The sequence below is a fragment of the Rattus rattus genome, chromosome 1, assembly GCF_011064425.1.
Source record: "Rattus rattus isolate New Zealand chromosome 1, Rrattus_CSIRO_v1, whole genome shotgun sequence".
Classification (NCBI taxonomy): Eukaryota; Metazoa; Chordata; class Mammalia; order Rodentia; family Muridae; genus Rattus; species Rattus rattus.
In genome coordinates, this window is record NC_046154.1 from 141,449,182 (window position 1) to 141,466,633 (window position 17,452).

Here is a 17,452-nt window from a genome sequence, read left to right on the forward strand (position 1 = left end):
CTCTATTTTGTTGTAGTATGTTTTACCACTTGTCATGTGGCCCAGGGTCACCAGATACTATATTAAACCCATGCTGGTATGGGTAAGAAAGCTTGCAGAAACTCGAGTGCAGGGATGAACCATGCATGGCTTGTTTCAGTACTTGAGAAAGCAGTATTTTAGGAATCTTTAAAAGGTTGAAAGCAAATTAAGATTTAAGATTGCATACTGACTGCCAGTTGAACAAGCACCATTTGTTGGAAATGCTGCCTTTTTTTCCACTGGATAGCTTTGGCTTCTTTGTCAAAGATGAAGTGACCATAGGTGTGCGTTTATTACTGTGTCTTCAGTTCTATTCCATTGATCTCCCTGTTTTTGTCTATACAAATACCATGCAGTTTTTATCACCATTGCTCTGTAGTTTAGCTTATGCTCAGGGATGGTGATTCTCCCAGAAGTTATTGTTGAGAATAGTTTTACCCTATCCTGGGGGTGGGGTGGTGGTGGTGGTGGTGGTGGTGGTGGTGGTGGTGGTGGTGGTGGTGGTGGTGGTGGTGGTTGTCTGGATGAGTTTGAAAATTGCTCTTCAGAATCACTGAAGAATTGAGTTGGAATTTTGATGGGATTGCAGAATTGCTAAATTGATTTCAATTTTGGTAAGGTGGACATTTTTACTATGTTAATCCGAGCATGGGAGATCTTTCTGTCTTGTGAGGTCTCCTTCCATTTTTTTTCTTCAGAGACTTGAAGTTTTTGTCATAGAAATCTTTCACTTGTTTAGTTAGAGTCACACCAAGATATTTTATATTATTTGTGACTTTGTGAAGGTTATTGTTTCTTTAATTTTTTTCTTAGCCTGTTTATCCTTTGAGTAGAGGAGGCTATTGATTGTTTGAGTTAATTTTATATCCAGCCACTTTGTTGGAGTTGTTTATAAGCCGCGAGAGAGTTTTCTGGTAGAATTTTGGGTTTGCTTATGTATACTATCATATCATCTGCCAATAGTGATATTTTGGCTTCTTCCTTTCCTATTTGTATCCCTTTGACCTCCTTTTGCTGTCTAATTGCTATGGCTGAAACTTCAAATACTATATTGAATAAGTAGGGAGAGAGTGGGCAGCCTTGTCTAGTCGCTGATATTAGAGGGATTACCTCAAGTTTCTCTCCATTTAATTTGATGTTGGCTGATAGTTTGCTGTATATTGCTTTTATTATGTTTTGTTATGAACCTTGAATTTCTGATCTCTCCATTACTTTTAACATGAAGGGGTGTTGTATTTTGTCAAATGCTTTCTCAGCATCTAATGAGATGATCATGTGGCTTTTTTTTTTCCCTTTGAGTTTGTTTACATAGTGGATTACGTTGATATATTTCCATATATTGAACCATCCCTGCATCCCTGATGAAGCCTCCTTGATCATGATGGATGATCGTTTTGATGTGTTCTTGGATTTGGTTTATGAGAATTTTATTATCTTGGCATCAATAATCATAAGGGAAATAGAAGTTCTTTGTTGAGGCTTTGCGTGGTTTAGATATCAGCGTAACTGGCTTTATAGAACGAATTAGGGAGTGTTCCTTCTGTTTCTGTTTTGTAGAATAGGAAGCCCCTAGTCCTGTGGCAGCTTGATGCCCCAGAGTACGGGAATGCTAGAGCAGTGAGGCAGGAATGGGTGGGTAGGAGAGAGAGCACCCTCATAGAGGCAAGGGGGAAGGGGACGGGAATAGGGGGGTGTTGTGGATGGTAGACTGGGAAGAGGGACATTTGAAATGTAAATAAACAAAATAACCAATAAGAAAAAAGATTGACGATTACTAACCAGTGTGTAATCATTCACCTGGGCTATCTTATGATTCACTTGGCCATTCTTATCTGTGCTGCCTTGCTAAGAGATTGGTAAGAGTTGACTGAAGTGAATCAGTTTCAGAATACATAGATTTTCTGTTTTAGCTTCATGTTACTTGCCATTAGGCGTCAAATTGAGCCAAACTCTTATCTTACGTAAAGTAAAACTTTTTTCTAAGAAGTCATCAGGTATGTTTCTTCTTCAGTTTATAGGGATAGAAAAGCTGAATCTTGAAGTGCCTAACAAGAACATTGGTTTCCTAGGTGCTGGTGGAAGCCCCGATTACGCCACATTTGTTGCTGTCATCAGCCGTGTTACTTCAGATATTACATAGTCATAGTTTATTTTCAGTTAGAAAGACAGGCTTCATACAGAAATACACTTCTCATTTTCTTGGGTTTCTAGGAGGTAAATAACCTAAGTGTAATATTTAATATATTTTGATTATATCTGTTACTGTTTTTTTAAGTCCCGCCTTTGAATCAGCCAGAGAAGATTCTTCAAGCTTAGTTGCTGAACTTCAAGAGAAACTTCAGGAAGAAAAAGCTAAGTTTCTAGAACAACTTGAAGAACAGGAGAAGAGAAAGAATGAGGAAATGCAGAATGTGCGCACCTCTCTGATTGCTGAACAGCAGGTGTGTGAGGTCCGAGGACGCTGGAGAGACGCTGGCCTAACTAGGGCTCTGCAGTCCAGGGTGCTTGTGGCTTGTGTTTCCATTAGTTGACCATCTCAGTGTTTGTTTGACTCTTCTCATGACAAAAGCATTTATTTTAAAAAGAAATCTTGTAACAATGTCACGTGAATGTAGTTAGTTTGTGTAAGAATTATCAACTTGCATAGATGTGAAATCTGCCTTTGAGAACTGCAGCATCCTTGGCACAACTTACTTCACATGCAATTGGGCTCTTTCTCTGCAGTTCTCACTGTGCTCTTTTATAATATATACTCAATTTCAAATTCCCAAAATGAATTAGGGGCTGAATTAATGGATTCAAAACTGGGAAGCTAACAACTACCTGAGTTATCATAAGGTTCTAGTCTAGTTTGCTTATTATAAATTGTGATTATCATAATCTATTTCACATTACAGAAATAGCACAGTTCATGAAAATAAATAATGGTTAATGTGCTTTTATATGCTGATTTCCCATTGTAAACAAATTAAGTAAGTTAATTTGTAAACATTGTAAGTTATATTGGTAACATTCCCTTTTTTCTTCAAAGAAAGTGCTCTTCAAATGTTCTTGGTATCCTGAAACTTTTAGTTTGTTCTTTGCTGTTAGAATTTTGTCTGAAACTGTCAAATGGTTTTCCTGTTAAAGCTCTCTCCAGCTGGAGAGATGGCTCAGAGGTTAAGAGCACTGGCTGTTCTTCCAGAGGTCCTGAGTTCAATTCCCAGCAACCACATGGTGGCTCATAACTCTGGTGCTCTCTTCTGACTCGCAAATATACATGTAGGCAGAACGATATACACATTATAAGTAAATCTAAAACAAACAAACCAAATAAAAATCTGTTGCCATTAGTGGATTTCCAAAAGGTTTTGGGTAAATGTTAATTAAGCAGATAAAAGAATCAGGTTAGATCATTTTCTCACTTATGTATTTGTTATATTTTAATAAATGGATATGTTTAATGAATATAAATGAAATGTTTAACAAATTTAATCTCCTTTGTTAATTAAAATGCAATTAAAATTGCCAGTTGTCTTTCAGATCCCTCTAGGCAATTAGATATATGAACTTCGTGCAATGAGAATGGGTGAAACCTGGGAGTAATAAGTATAGTTGCTAAAGAGGCCAGGAGGGCATTGTACATGTCCAAATAAGAGAGAGAAAGATAATCACACAGGAGTATAGTAATCAAGAGCTAGCCAAAGATCCAAGATTGCAGAGGAAAGTAAGTTTCCCAAAGAAAAAGTCATGTATACAACGGCACTCTATTTAAACCGTTCATCATTTAACTTCCTTCCCTAAAATCTCAAGCATTTGCTAATACCTTTCTTCTGACAGTACAGACAAGGAGAAAATAAGATTTGTTTTCAAGATATTGAGTTCAAATAAAGAAAATAATAACCTTTACTGGAATACATACCATTTTTACTTAGTCATGTGACTCTCTAAATGTCCCCCAGAAAAGAATACTTCTCAATCTTGTTTCCATAGCATTGGCTCCTAAGTGTGTGCAATTAATTGACTATTACTATTGTTTCAGACCAATTTTAACACAGTCTTAACAAGAGAGAAAATGAGAAAAGAAAACATAATAAATGATCTTAGCGATAAGCTAAAAAGTACAATGCAGCAGCAAGAGCGGGATAAAGGTTAGTGTTATCTTACAATATGCTTTTAAAAATCCTTTGAAATGTTTTCAGTAAGTAATGCGTGCGTCTTTGAATTTGGGATCTTAGATTTGATAGAGTCGCTTTCTGAGGACCGAGCTCGTTTGCTTGAAGAGAAGAAGAAGCTTGAAGAGGAAGTGAGTAAACTGCGCACCAGCAGTGTCCTTCCCTCAGCACCCGTGCTTGCAGCCCCAGAGCTTTATGGCGCTTGTGCACCTGAGCTCCCAGGTGAGCCAGAGCGATCAGCCATGGAGACGACGGACGAGGGAAGAGTGGATTCAGCAATGGAGACTAGCATGATGTCTGTCCAGTAAGTAGGCTTAGTTTCCACTCAGTTCATCAGAGGCTTTTATATTCAACAGCGCCACACTGGGCCTGACCCTGGTGTCATGGGTCTGTAATCTCAGCAGGATGATCACAAGTTAAAGCTCAACTTGGGCAACAGTGGGATCAAAGCCAACTTCAACAATTTAGCTGAGGCTGTCAAAAAAGTCAAAATTTTAAAGAAAGGAAGTATTTTTACCTTTATTAATTGTTTTCAGCTCATATAAAAGTAATTTTAAAAGACAATGTAGAGACATGCTAAGAGAATGTGGTAATTAAAACTCATAAATGACAGAAATTAATCCAGAGTGGAAAATTGACCTCTGGGGGAAATAAACCCAGCTATCTTCTATGAACAGGAGAGGCAGTTTAGAATATAGACAATATAGAAACAATATAGAAAGCTCAGTATAAGGTATAAAAACATGCATCTAATATCTTCGACCTATATTGGTGGGGTGGGGAACAGAAGCAGGCAGATCCTCAGAGCTCATTGGCCAGCTATTGGAGCAGAACTAATGAGCTCCGGGGTCAGTGAGAAAACTCACAAAGGTAGCAAATAGTCTCATCCAACACTCCTGATGTTGACCTGGTTTTCACACATATGCACACATTCATATGAGCGCATGCATAGACACACACACACAAAAGAAATGACAATCAATTTCCCCAACTTTTAACAAAAAGGTGAGTTTGTACAATTGGAAATTTTTAACACATCTTTATTTATATGTATAGCTATTGATGCCTCTAAGAAGAGTATAAATACTGGTATATAAGGAGAAATTGGACTTTTCTAGATTAAACAATAGGATCTAAAACCAAGTATAATCAATGTAATATTCTAAGGGAGCTATATAACCTCATACTTTTCTTTCAAAATTAATTCAGGTAGGGAAAAGAATGTTTAATATCTGAGAAAGTATGCATTTTGTAGAAATTATCTCTACATAAAAACATTCAAAGTTATGTTTATAGTTTTAGGAAGTGTCTAAGTTTGAATACAGAGTATCAGCCGTTCTGATAAATATGTGCTACCTTTGAAAAGTTAGTACAAGTTCTTACTCTACTAGTTATCAAGTTATCAAGGCTGGCCTTGAACTCCGAGATCTGCCTGCCTCTGCCTCCCAAGTGCTGGGATTAGAGGCATGTAGCACCATGCCCAGATAAGCTTCTACAATCTTGTTGATGAATGTACAATTCAGAACGTACATTCCATGAAAGTGCTTAAACCTTAAAAACCACCATTCTCTCACTTTTAGAGAAAATATGCTATCTGAAGAGAAGCAGAGGATCATGCTCCTAGAACGGGTGAGCAGACTCTGTGCAGTACTTGTTTACTATGATGACCTGGGGACAAGATTTAAATGCCTTTTATTTTAAACACATTGCATTTTGATTTGCATTTATGAATTAAGTCTTTTTATGGTTAGTTTTAGAAGGCCTGTCATTTGTGTTCCTAGTAGGATTAGGTCTCACTATGTAACTTCTTCAGTGCTTGACATCTCTAGAAGGCAAAAAAAGATCTATTTTATAAAATTTTACTTAACAGTTCAGAAAACAGTAATATAATAGCAATAAGAATTTCAGCAAGTTTATTTTAAAAACAAAAGTAGATTTTTTAAAGATAAGCAAGAATATAAAAAAAGTGAAGATTGAAGTAATGAAGTTGCATACAAAATCATATACCCCAGAAACACACACATGGATCATATACTCAACCAGAAATAAAAAGATAAATATTTGACAATTTTTATGAATTAAAAGTACTTTGAAAACAGAATGAGCCCTCAGTGGCTAGTTTCATTCTTTGGGTCGTGATGATGTTTACCAGTGTCTCTGTTGTATACCAGCTCAGATGTGTGAAAGTAATCCAGAGCCAAACTGTCTAGTTTAACTCAAACCTGTTAGCCATTCCCTTCTTGGTCTGTGGTTAACACTTTAGGATCACACAGGATGTAACAATATGTTGCAAATGCCGATTCCACCTCCAAACTAGCAAATTTGGGTGGGATAAATGCAGCATTTATTGTGTTTATAAATTATACAGCTAATGACAAGATTTGAAATCAAGTTTTAGGACAGTATTCTCATTCTGACTAAAATGGTTAGTGATCAGAACAGTTAGAGACTCTCCAGGCATGCACTCTCTTTGAAGATGAGAACCTTGCTAATAACCATTCAAGGATGAACCACAGGTCTGCTTTCTCCTTGTAGACATTGCAATTGAAAGAAGAAGAAAACAAGAGGTTAAATCAAAGATTGGTAAGAGTTTTTTGGTTATGTCTCTTTTTTAAAAATTTACTTTGTATTTTGGTATAGGCATCATGCACCTGAGGGATATATCCTTTTCTAATTTTGTTTTTACATTTACTAATCAGAGAAGGGAGCATGTGTGCCACCATGGTATCACTATGGAAATTGGAGGACAAAATAAGTTTTTTCCCACCATGTGGGCGTGGGGATTGAACTCAGGTCATCAGGCTTGGTGGCATCTGCTTTTTAATCTGCTGTGTCATCGTTCCAGCCCAGAATGTGTGTAATTTATTCATACTAGTGTTTTTAAGCCATTTTGTACATTGGCCATCACTGGATTCCATCAAGTGATGGAATCTAGTCAGGGCTTCCATTTTGATTGATTGTAGAATCACCTGCCCCCCCCTTTTAATAGATTTATTTTGTGTGTAAAAATGTTTTGCCTGCTTAACTTTATGTGTAAATTGTAAGTCCATGTGGATAATTGACCCATCACATGGATGTTAGAACCGAACCCCAGTCCTCAGTCAGAGCAGCAATTGTTTTTAACCACTGTGCCACCTCTCTAACCCGTATCTTGTTTTTCTTGACTTGAAAATAGTGTATTGTACAAGAATTTAACAAAGGAGACTGACTACCTTACTTTGATACTTAGGAAAAAATGAAAGTGAATAGTCTTTATTATTAAGGAACTACCATTTCTTGGGATTCCATATTTATGCATGTAATCTTTGTGTGTTTACTTCAATGAGTTGGGAGTGCTTTGTAATCTGTTGAAAATTAACATTTACTCTCATGCATCTTGACAGCGAAGACAACTACTCTGTCCTGACTTGTGTCTTTTTAAAAATTCTTCCAGCAGCCCACTTTAGAGGCAATAATGTTTCAATAGAGCAATTACTTAATTTTCCTCTAAGTCAGATTGAATTCCTAGCACCTAAAATAGTTACTTTCTGCTAATTGCATATTTTAAAGGAGACATAGTTTCAGGCTTATGTTCAGTGATTTTAAAAAAAAGGAGAAATACTTTTAACGCAGATACCCATATATTACAGTCAACATGATTCACCACATTACAAACAGTAGCAGTGAAGCATCCCCTCTCTGTTTATCCCCTCTCTGTTTTCTTGTTTGTTTGTTTGTTTGTTTGTTTGTTTTGAGACAGGGTGTTCAGTTGGCATGGAATGCACAGTCCTACCTCTAGAGTGTGGTGATTCCAGCCAAGCACATGCCACTATTTATTGCCAGCCTCTTGCTTCCCTCCTTTGCCTTCACACAAACAACAACAATTAGATGTTGTATACTATAGTATTACTAAGAAGGCTTTAAAGAAGAGTGGCCTATTCCAGATGACAGCACTGAATACATTGTTTTTATGGAGAGTCCCCAAGGAAATATAAGCCTTATTTGGCTGAGGTTTTTACTAATATTTTGTTGTTTTGTTTTTATATAGGGAAGTTAAAGATTTTAAAACTGCTTTGTTCTAGCACCTAGAATAGTAGTAACCAGAGAAGTAGAGGAGCTCCCATGTGACCCAGAGAACTAGCACATACAGCTAGACCTGATATCCAGAGAAGTGTGCATTCCCACACATGGACATGTTTTTCTCCAAGCTTAGATGCTTTTTATAGAGTGAGCTTTTAGAAAATCTGAATAAAATTGAATATGTGTTAAAAGTGGCTTAACTTCACTGGTAGGACATATGTCACTTTCCTGGGTAATTTTACCAAATCTCTGAAAGCTATTAGGCCTTCTTAGTCAGATAATTCTGTTTCCGATTCCTTACCTTTGTACCAGATAGTGTTTGGAATGGAGTGGATGGAATTTAGCACACAAATTTAGATTTCAGTGTTGAATTAATGAACGTACATTCGTGTGGCCTCCTCAGCTTAAGCACAGATTAAAACAGTAACAGCAGACCTTTCTGGGGGGCATGGTACTGTGTGTGCAGCTAATGCATGATTCCACTTTTTTTTTTTTTGTCTCAGATGTCTCAGAGCTTGTCCTCAGTATCTTCAAGGCATTCTGAAAAAATAGCCATTAGAGAGTAAGTATCTCATTCTTATTTTGTGCATTTTGTGTCAAATTGTTGAATTAATGAAAATGTGTTGTAGTCACAATGATTATTAGATCCACACTCATTAAGCCAATACCTTGTGCATAATGATAAGATAAAAACTCATTGGAAAGCAAGGTTTTTCACTGTTTTCCTGGAGCTTTGGGGACTGTGTTCTGAGCTATCCCATTAGGATTCTATCATTCACACAAAAACTCAGGAAGCTTTTCCTGACACTGGCTAACATTTCAGCTCAGTGTCCATTCTGAAAACATCCTTAGTTTTTTCATCCTCACTTCAAAATGGAAGATGTTGATTTTAAGCTGCTGTCCTTTGTTTCTCCATTTTATGTTCTTATGTGCTATAAATTCAGAATATAATTTGAAATTTTTATCAGTCAAAACAGTTTTAGCTTTCCTTGACCAAATTAAGTCAGAAGTAGTTGTCTCCCCTGGGGTTGTTTGGTAGGTAGGAGCTTTGGAATAATAAAGAAAAGCACCATAGCAGCTCAGGGAACCCTGTTGTGCAAAAAGTCTTGAGCTTTACACACTTCTTTACTTTTCTTAAGACAAGAGTCTTACCGTATAGCCCATTCTGGCCTGCCACACACCACTTTCCTGCCTTGCTGGCTCAAATGTTAGGTTAAAGGGGTGAATCACAGGACTTGACTTCTAGATTAAGTATTTGTGAGGACCCTTATTTTTATTTATAGTAGATCTTCATTGTTAATTGGTTTGAAGAGTTTTTCTTTGTTTTGTTTTATTTGTCTTGTGTTTTTTATGAATCTCAGATATCCTTGTTCTGGCCCTAGCATCTCAGTTTTATCTTTTCTAACTGATGAAGTGGCAGGATAGCTGTCAGCTTAACACCAGCTCTGTATCAAATCAGTAGTCTTTGGAAGATTAGAGACGAGCTTATTAGCATTACAGCCGCAAAAGATCCTTTACCTCCTTTTAATATATTAGGTTTGGTGTTCAGTCAAAACGCTGCTTACCACATCATTGTAGCTGCATTTAAAACTTCCTAGACTGTGCTTCCACTAGAATCCCAGTGCTGAGAAAGTAAAGACAAAAGATGATTTCAAGTCAAAGGCCAGCCTATTCCACGTAGCAAGACCCTGTCTCAAAAAAGGGAAGGGAAAAAGGTTTCATAGTTAGTTGACTTTGTCAGCTGGAGAACCTAGCACATAAAATTACTTTGGTAACTAAATCTGAGGCTGATCTTCAGAACCTGTAAATGTTTTGAGCATAGTTTGAGAGATAGACGCTCATAGGTAGTTGTAACTATTTCTTCACCTGCTATTTAAATAGATCTGTATTGTGCCTTTCTACGGCCTGATTCAGCACATGTGTGTATTTGTATTTCTTTTGAAATAAAGAGTAACACATCGAAGAATTGAAATTCCAGGAATGAAAGATTAGAGAAAAAAATTAACTTATGACTAGGTATTTTTCCTTCCCCACGCAAGCAGAGAGTATAGAACCCACAGACACTGAGCCAGCTGACTCTCAAGTTTGTGTCACGTGATTAGCGCTCTCTAGGACAATAACCTACCTCTTCTTAGTTTTCAGGTGGGAGATTTGGTTCTCATCATCCTAGATGAGCGGCATGACAATTATGTGTTGTTTACTGTTAGTCCTACTTTGTATTTTCTGCATTCAGAGTCTCTTCCTGCCCTGGATCTCAAACCAGGTGAGGGAGGTAAGTGCACACACATTTCTAAAAAACGCATCCTTCCTGTTGTGTATTCTATACCCAAGTTAAGTCATTAGGAAAATCTGCCTTTTTTAAAATGAAATCTACACTAGCCACATATTTTTATGGACTTAATTGATAATTCTAAGTTTGAATATAGTATTCTACAGTAGATTAACTGCTCAGACTGCATATATATTCAAACATGATATAACCTAGTAATTGCAATATTTCTGTCAGAATTTTGGTGTTCATTTCTTTGACAATTAGTATATGCTTTTTTTTTGTTCAAAGATATTGCCAGTGTTTGTCAAATAACTAGTTTAGGTGTAGTGCCTTCCCTGTACTATTTATGATTTGTTTTCCTACCTTGTTCATTTGTTCATTGATTCATCATCATCATTATTGTTTTATGGAGTTTTGTTTTGTAGAAACTGAGCTTTCTTTATTCAACAATACCTATTAGTTTTTGGTTCATTAAAGAGTTCAAAGAGAAGAAAATGGTTATTCTGGGATTCTTAGACTAAATAGAACTGCTTAGAAAATCCGTTTACCAAGCCAAGTGTGGTGGAACACGGCATGCCTTTAATTCTAGTACTCAGTCTCAGCAGATACGGCTAGACCTCGGAGTTCCAGGACAACCAGGATTACAAAGAGAAATCCTGTTCAAATAACAAAGAAAAGAAAAGGAAAGTCAGTTTCCCCACATGATCTGATGTTCTTATATGGACTGACTTGTACATAAATCCCCATCCTTGGGCTAGGGCAGTGTCACTTGACTACTCCATCATGGCTTTTGGTGGATGACCTATTTAGGGACAGCAGTTACATAATCATGAAAAGTGAGAAGATAATTTGTTTTCACCTTGAAATTTAGGAAATAGGCAGCATTTTTTATTGTATTTTTTGGAATGTTGACGTAGTCTCATATATCCCATACTGGTCACAAACTGTCAGGCATCTGAGGTTGATCTTGAACTCATGACTCATCTCCCCTGTACCCACTGCTCTGTTTCCAGGCATGGAACACTGTGCTGGGATTCATCTTCCTGCCCTTTGGCCTTGTTCTTGTTGCACTTGTTTCCTTGTATTTACCTGGGGGATTTTGTTTCTCACAGTTTGGGGATCAACCCTAATGTCTTGTGTCTCAAGTTGTACCTCAGCTCTTTATATTCGTAGATGAAAATGATCATTCAGAACTATGAAGATTCATAAGGCAAAAAAAAAAAAAAAAAAAAAACCACCCACCTATTTACCCTGATTGACCTGTTAACATTTTCCCCTATTTGTATTTTTTATGTGTATTTCTAAACATGTACACTTGAAAATGTGCACTGCTATTATAGTGAATTTGAAAACAAAGTGCTTGTCTTCTCATTAGTATTCTAGTCTTGGCTGTTCTCAGTCTCTGCACTTCTACACTTCATTTGGTTTTTATTATTAATTGCTCACTGAGTTGTGTTGGTGTTGCTGTGCTAGGGTAGGCACTGTGGTTCTTACACACACTGAAGGGCTGCCATTCCTGTCTGGAGGTCGCAAGTTATAGTTCCTTCAGTAGGTGGCAGTGTTGAGTTAGTTATTGGTTCGTGACTCCTGCTTAGATTACTGGTGTTCCTTGAATAATGTGCATTTTAAAAAGCACACGTATTTATATATTGGAACACATCATAGATTTTTTTCGTCAATAAACAAAAATTTTGGTTCAGTGATTCTTAACTGGTTTTAAATTACTTAAACATCCTTTTGAGAATATCACTATTGTTTTGATTCTGAAGTTCTTTTTTTTCATGAATGAACATTGAATGTATATTAACAATTTATTTATTAGCTTCAGGTGCATCTAGAAGACCCTGGGTCCTTGGAAAAGTAATGGAAAAGGAATACTGTCAAGCCAAAAAGGTAAGAGCTATACCCCATAATGGTAAACCTAGGAATTTTATTATATGGAAGTGGTTAGTAATATTTTCTGATTTTTGTTCACTTAGAGCTTTATAATTTTATTAAATTGAGTTTAAGACAGAAACCTAGTAAATATTGCTATCATCTTTAGATAGAAGAGGTAGATTGCCAACAGTCCATTCACCTATAAAGGAGAACAACCAGTGTAACTTACATTGAAAGCACACTGTATAACTAGAAGCAGCAATGAACTTTACTTGTACAGTTGGTCTGTGCTCATTTTTATATGCTACACCATTGATGAAAGATGCACTCTAGTTTTTATTTGGAGGCTAGAATGAAACTGACAAGCCAGGGTTGGTAGTATACCTCTAGCCAAAGCACTTGAAACCAAGGCAGAGACAGAAGATCCATATAGTTCCAGGCCATCTCGGGCTATGAATATATTACAGCCTTTGTAAGTCAGGCGAAGGAGGGATGCTACAAATTTGAAGCCAGTCTTGTCTGCATCATGAGTGCCAGGCCATCCAGGGTATAGTAAGACTGATCTGTGATCTAGAGGGAAGGGGATAGGATAGCTACAGCATCCTCCCTACACCCAACACTCGATAATACGAGTTACCTAATATATTCTCACTAGTCAGGAGCCTATGTTTATAGTTTGGTACAAAGTAGAGACTCTCCCTCAACCCGTCTCCAATACTCTAGCAATACTCTAGCAGTAAACCGTATGGTAGAATGGTGCTTGTTTAATTTGGTTCAGTCATTCAGTGACTCCTTTTTTTTTCCCTTTCCTTCTTAGGCACAAAACAGATTTAAAGTTCCTTTGGGGACAAAGTTTTACAGAGTGAAAGCTGTGTCATGGAATAAGAAAGTATAGCCACAGAAAAAGTCTCTACATCTGATACCATTTTCTGATTTGTCCTTCAGTGCTGATAAACCACTCCAAAAACAACTGGCCATCCTTTTTTACAAAAGTAAACATGACAACATACTTCATTGGTGAACTACACTTACCTTTTAAGTGACTACATCTTAGGAACAATAAATTTATTAAATTCTTGGCTGAATCAAAATGGTTTTGTTTTGTTTCCACCCAAATAACTAGAAATGCGGACCAAAGTAGATGTTTCCAAGGGCAGAGCCTGAACTGTGGCTTGTGACTAGCCTCATTAATTGCCTGTTAATAAACATTAGCTGAGTAGTTACCAGTGTTGTTACCAGCATTTGTCCTCTTGTGATTTTAAGAGTCCTTGCACTCTTTAACATGTTCTTTATAAAATGTATAAATCCTTCCAAACTATTTAAAGAGGAGTGTTATTGCATGCAGATAATCGTAATTTTGAGTTTGCCTCAGAAGACTGCTAAAGAAAATTTGTTCATTTTTAAAAAAAATACCCTTTAATGTTTCAAAAAAAAAAAAGTGTAATTTGACTGACTTTAAGATCGACCATACATAATGAGCAATCTTCAAAAGCACTTTTCACACAGATCATCCGGTCTCCAGGGAGGAAAAGTCTGTACCACTGATCTTTTCAAGTACAGGTCTCAGACCTCTCAGCATCTTAGGACTGTTTAAAATAATCATATTGATGAACTCGTAATTCATGGTTGAGCTTCAGAAGAAGATATTCATTGTACATTAACATTTAGAGGTCATTTAAATAACAAAATTCTGTATTGTAAAGGACCTGTATAATTTTAAGACAATAAAGAATTGAAAGTGTAAATGCGTGTGCCTTTTGAAGGTTACATTTTTAATATATTGCGTGATTGCTGGGAAAGGTGAAAAAAGTGTTCTGTATCAGAGAGAAACTTGTTTATTACAAAAATGTTGTTTGTATCCTATGTAACAGGGTGAAGTGGTGTTCTGTGGAACAGAACCATGTAAACTCAAGGTTTAGAAGCTGGCACTGAACAAAGATGTTGACGTAGCTATTGATTGGAAAGGAGTTTCTTCAGGGTTATTGTTAGAGAACAGTAATAAAATGATTCTTTTTCAGAAATATTTAATTTCTTCATAAAAATAAGTTGGATATTTTTATAAATATGTAATCTAGTAGAACAAAAATGGCATAAATATAGTGTATAGAATACCTAATTCAACAACATATTAATGAATAAACGAACAATTCATTAATTACGTTTCTATTCAATCCTTCAATTACATCTTTATATATAGACTACAAGTGTAACAAATGACTTTATTCTTAATTGGTGCTCTTCAGATTTAATATATGGTTTAATGCGTGGAATTATTTTGTGTTCTGACACACTAAATCTCTTTTGTTAATACTGAGCTTTAATGTTGTGGTCGTTAATTGTTTTTGTTACATAGTGCTTTCATATTCATCTAGCAGTGTTCAGACATAACGTTTCAAGCAAGTAAGAACTAAAATGATTTTGTTAGAAGGAAAACAAAACATTTCCAAAAACCTAAATTCATTGAGTTCTTGGTTTTACACAATTAAAAGCAATATGAACTTTGCAGCTAGAATGTCTGACTTTCGGACTTGGTTAGATATGACTTAAAGTTCCATAAACGATTATTTGACTGATACTTAAAACAGGGTAATGGAACCTTTGTGATATAGTTTACACTTTCAGTGCAAATAATTTTTAGGAACGTGTTCAATACTCAACAAACGTTAATTGCTGTAAAGGTTTCTTTTTTCAGTATAGTCTTGAGGGGGACAAAAATGTAGCTTTATAGGGGCCACATATGGTTCCAGTATCACAAAAGGCTGAGGCAGGAGTACTTGAGCAACAGGGAAAGGCAACATCTGAAGGTTTTTACTGTCAACTTTTTAAGAATGCTTATGTTACATATGTTTATTGTGACAGTGGTAATTTGATAATAAAATTATATATGCCTGGCTCACGCCTATAAATCCAGCACTCAAGCATTTGAAGCAAGAGAAGACCCTGTGTTGTCTCAAAGAAAACAGTATACAGAACTAAAATTAATATTTTATTGTTTTGAAAAAGTGAATAAGGTATAAAAATTGTGTTTTAAAAAATATATTGTAACCATAATGTTTTGTAGTTTTGTCGTGTCACACTAAATTATATGTAGTTTTTTTCTATTCTGATTTTTTTTTTTTTTTTTTTTTTTTTTTGGAGATAGGGTCTCTTACCTATAACTCTCTGTAGACCAGGCTGGCCTCAAATTCAAAAATCTACCTACTCCTGCCAAGTGCTGGGAATAAAGGCCTGTCCCACCATGCCTGACTAACGTGAATTTCTATGTCCCCTTCATTATGTTTCCCTGTCTCTTTAATATATTCCTGTTGCAAGAGTTCAAGAGTCTGAGCTTTACTTGTTTCTTTACATTTACGAACAAGATAGTAAAATCTATTGGCTGTGATAAAACCAAGGCAACCTGTAGAAGAAAGGCTGTTGTTTGGCCTACAGTTTCAGATGTCCGTGATGATAACAGCTCAGAGTTCATATTTGAACTGTCTTGTACATTACCACATTCAATTATGTTATATTATCGGCCCCTCTGAGTCACAGCTTCTGTATGGTGACCCTGAGGAAACACTTATCAGAAGATTTTTGACTCCATGATGCTGGCCTCTTTCACATCTGATTCTTCATCCCTGGCCAACCAGTATCAATTGTAGCAGCAAAAATTTCATGTTAGTGCAGCTATTCACTTGTTAGTCACTCAGCTGATTCTTAGTGCCAGCTGCTTGAGCACTACAGATTCAAGTTTCCCTCTAAAACTTAACAAGCTAAGACCCCATCATCTGTACTGTTCACACCATAACTTATCTTCTAAGCTCTCACAACAACCCATTAGGCTCTACTTGTCTTAGGGTTTTACTGCTGTGAACAGACTCCATGACCAAGGCAACGCTTAGAAGGACAACATTTAATTGGGGAAGGTTAAGAGATTTAGTCTATTATCAAGGTGGTAGCATGACTTCTTCTAGGCAGGCATGGTGCAGGAGGAGCTAAGAGTTCTACTAAGCTCAGATCCACAGTGACACACTTCCTCTAACAAGGCCACACCTACTCCAAGAAGGTCACTACTAATAGTGCCACTCCCTGGGCCAAGCATATTTAAACCACCACACAATTCAATGGATTTTCTAGGCCAGAATTCCAAGGTCCTTTCACAATTTTACCAAAAACATGGTCATGTCTGTCATAGCAATATCCTACAAACCCAGCAACATTTTTGTTCTTTTGCTATGATAAAACACCATAACCAAAAGTAGCACAGGGAGGAAAGGGTTTATTGTACCTTATAACTCTCAGGTCACACTCCATAACAGTAAAGGCAGGAACTAAAGGAGAGATTACAGCATAATGCCACATACTGGCTTGTCCCCCATGGCTTGCACCCCATGGCTTGCACCCCATGGCTTGCTTGTCCTGCTTTATGATACAACTCAGGGCTACCTACCCAGAGGTGTTACCACTCCTACAGTCTGGGCCCGTCAATCAGTACTCAAGGAAAAGCCCCACAGGGCTTTCCTAAAGACAAACCAATGGAAACTTCTCAATTGAAGTTCCTCTTCCCAGCTTATTCTAGCTTGTGTCGAGCTGACAAGTTTTTGACATGTTTATTACATTTATTTAGTGGTGAAGCACTATTAGGTCCACCGTTAGGATTTTAATAGTGACCATATTAAGAATGTCATCAATGGGGAGCAATAGTATTGTATTCGTTCGGTCATAGAGGAGGATTTTTCCATCTTGTTAGCCTGAAAGTGTTTTACAGTTTAGTACGCTAGTGCTTCCTTGGACACTCCTAGGTGTTTCCGTGCTGTCTAATGCCACTGTTTTGTCACACTTCACTAATTTTCATGTGTTACTCTTATATTCTGAAACTTAACTATTTGCTTGACTGTGGGGTGGGGATGGAGGTTGTTAAGGCTGTCATGTCACCTGCCACTATAGTGCCACTTCTTCTTTGGTTGCCCTCTAGAACATCAATACTTTGTCAAGTAGATGTGAAAGTGGGCATCCATGTCTTGTTCATGGTGAAAAAGCTTTTTACCATTATATTAGATAAATCGTAACACAGGAGTGATAGTGTAGT

At 36.8% G+C, this 17,452-nt stretch overlaps 1 protein-coding gene across 2 annotated transcripts in view; it reads left to right on the forward strand.

Annotated features, from left to right (window-relative positions):
* Rb1cc1 (RB1 inducible coiled-coil 1) overlaps positions 1-15,276 on the forward strand; it is a 65,421-nt gene extending 50,145 nt beyond the window's left edge. For both annotated transcript variants that reach the window (XM_032906458.1, XM_032906466.1), the window contains 9 exons: positions 2,297-2,462; positions 4,043-4,151; positions 4,239-4,479; positions 5,756-5,804; positions 6,711-6,758; positions 8,738-8,796; positions 10,370-10,506; positions 12,329-12,399; positions 13,202-15,276. In XM_032906458.1, coding sequence (XP_032762349.1) covers positions 2,297-2,462; positions 4,043-4,151; positions 4,239-4,479; positions 5,756-5,804; positions 6,711-6,758; positions 8,738-8,796; positions 10,370-10,506; positions 12,329-12,399; positions 13,202-13,279 — 958 coding nt within the window. In that variant the 3' untranslated portion in view covers positions 13,280-15,276. The remainder of the gene's footprint in view (positions 1-2,296; positions 2,463-4,042; positions 4,152-4,238; positions 4,480-5,755; positions 5,805-6,710; positions 6,759-8,737; positions 8,797-10,369; positions 10,507-12,328; positions 12,400-13,201) is intronic.
* Positions 15,277-17,452: the final 2,176 nt, after the last annotated feature.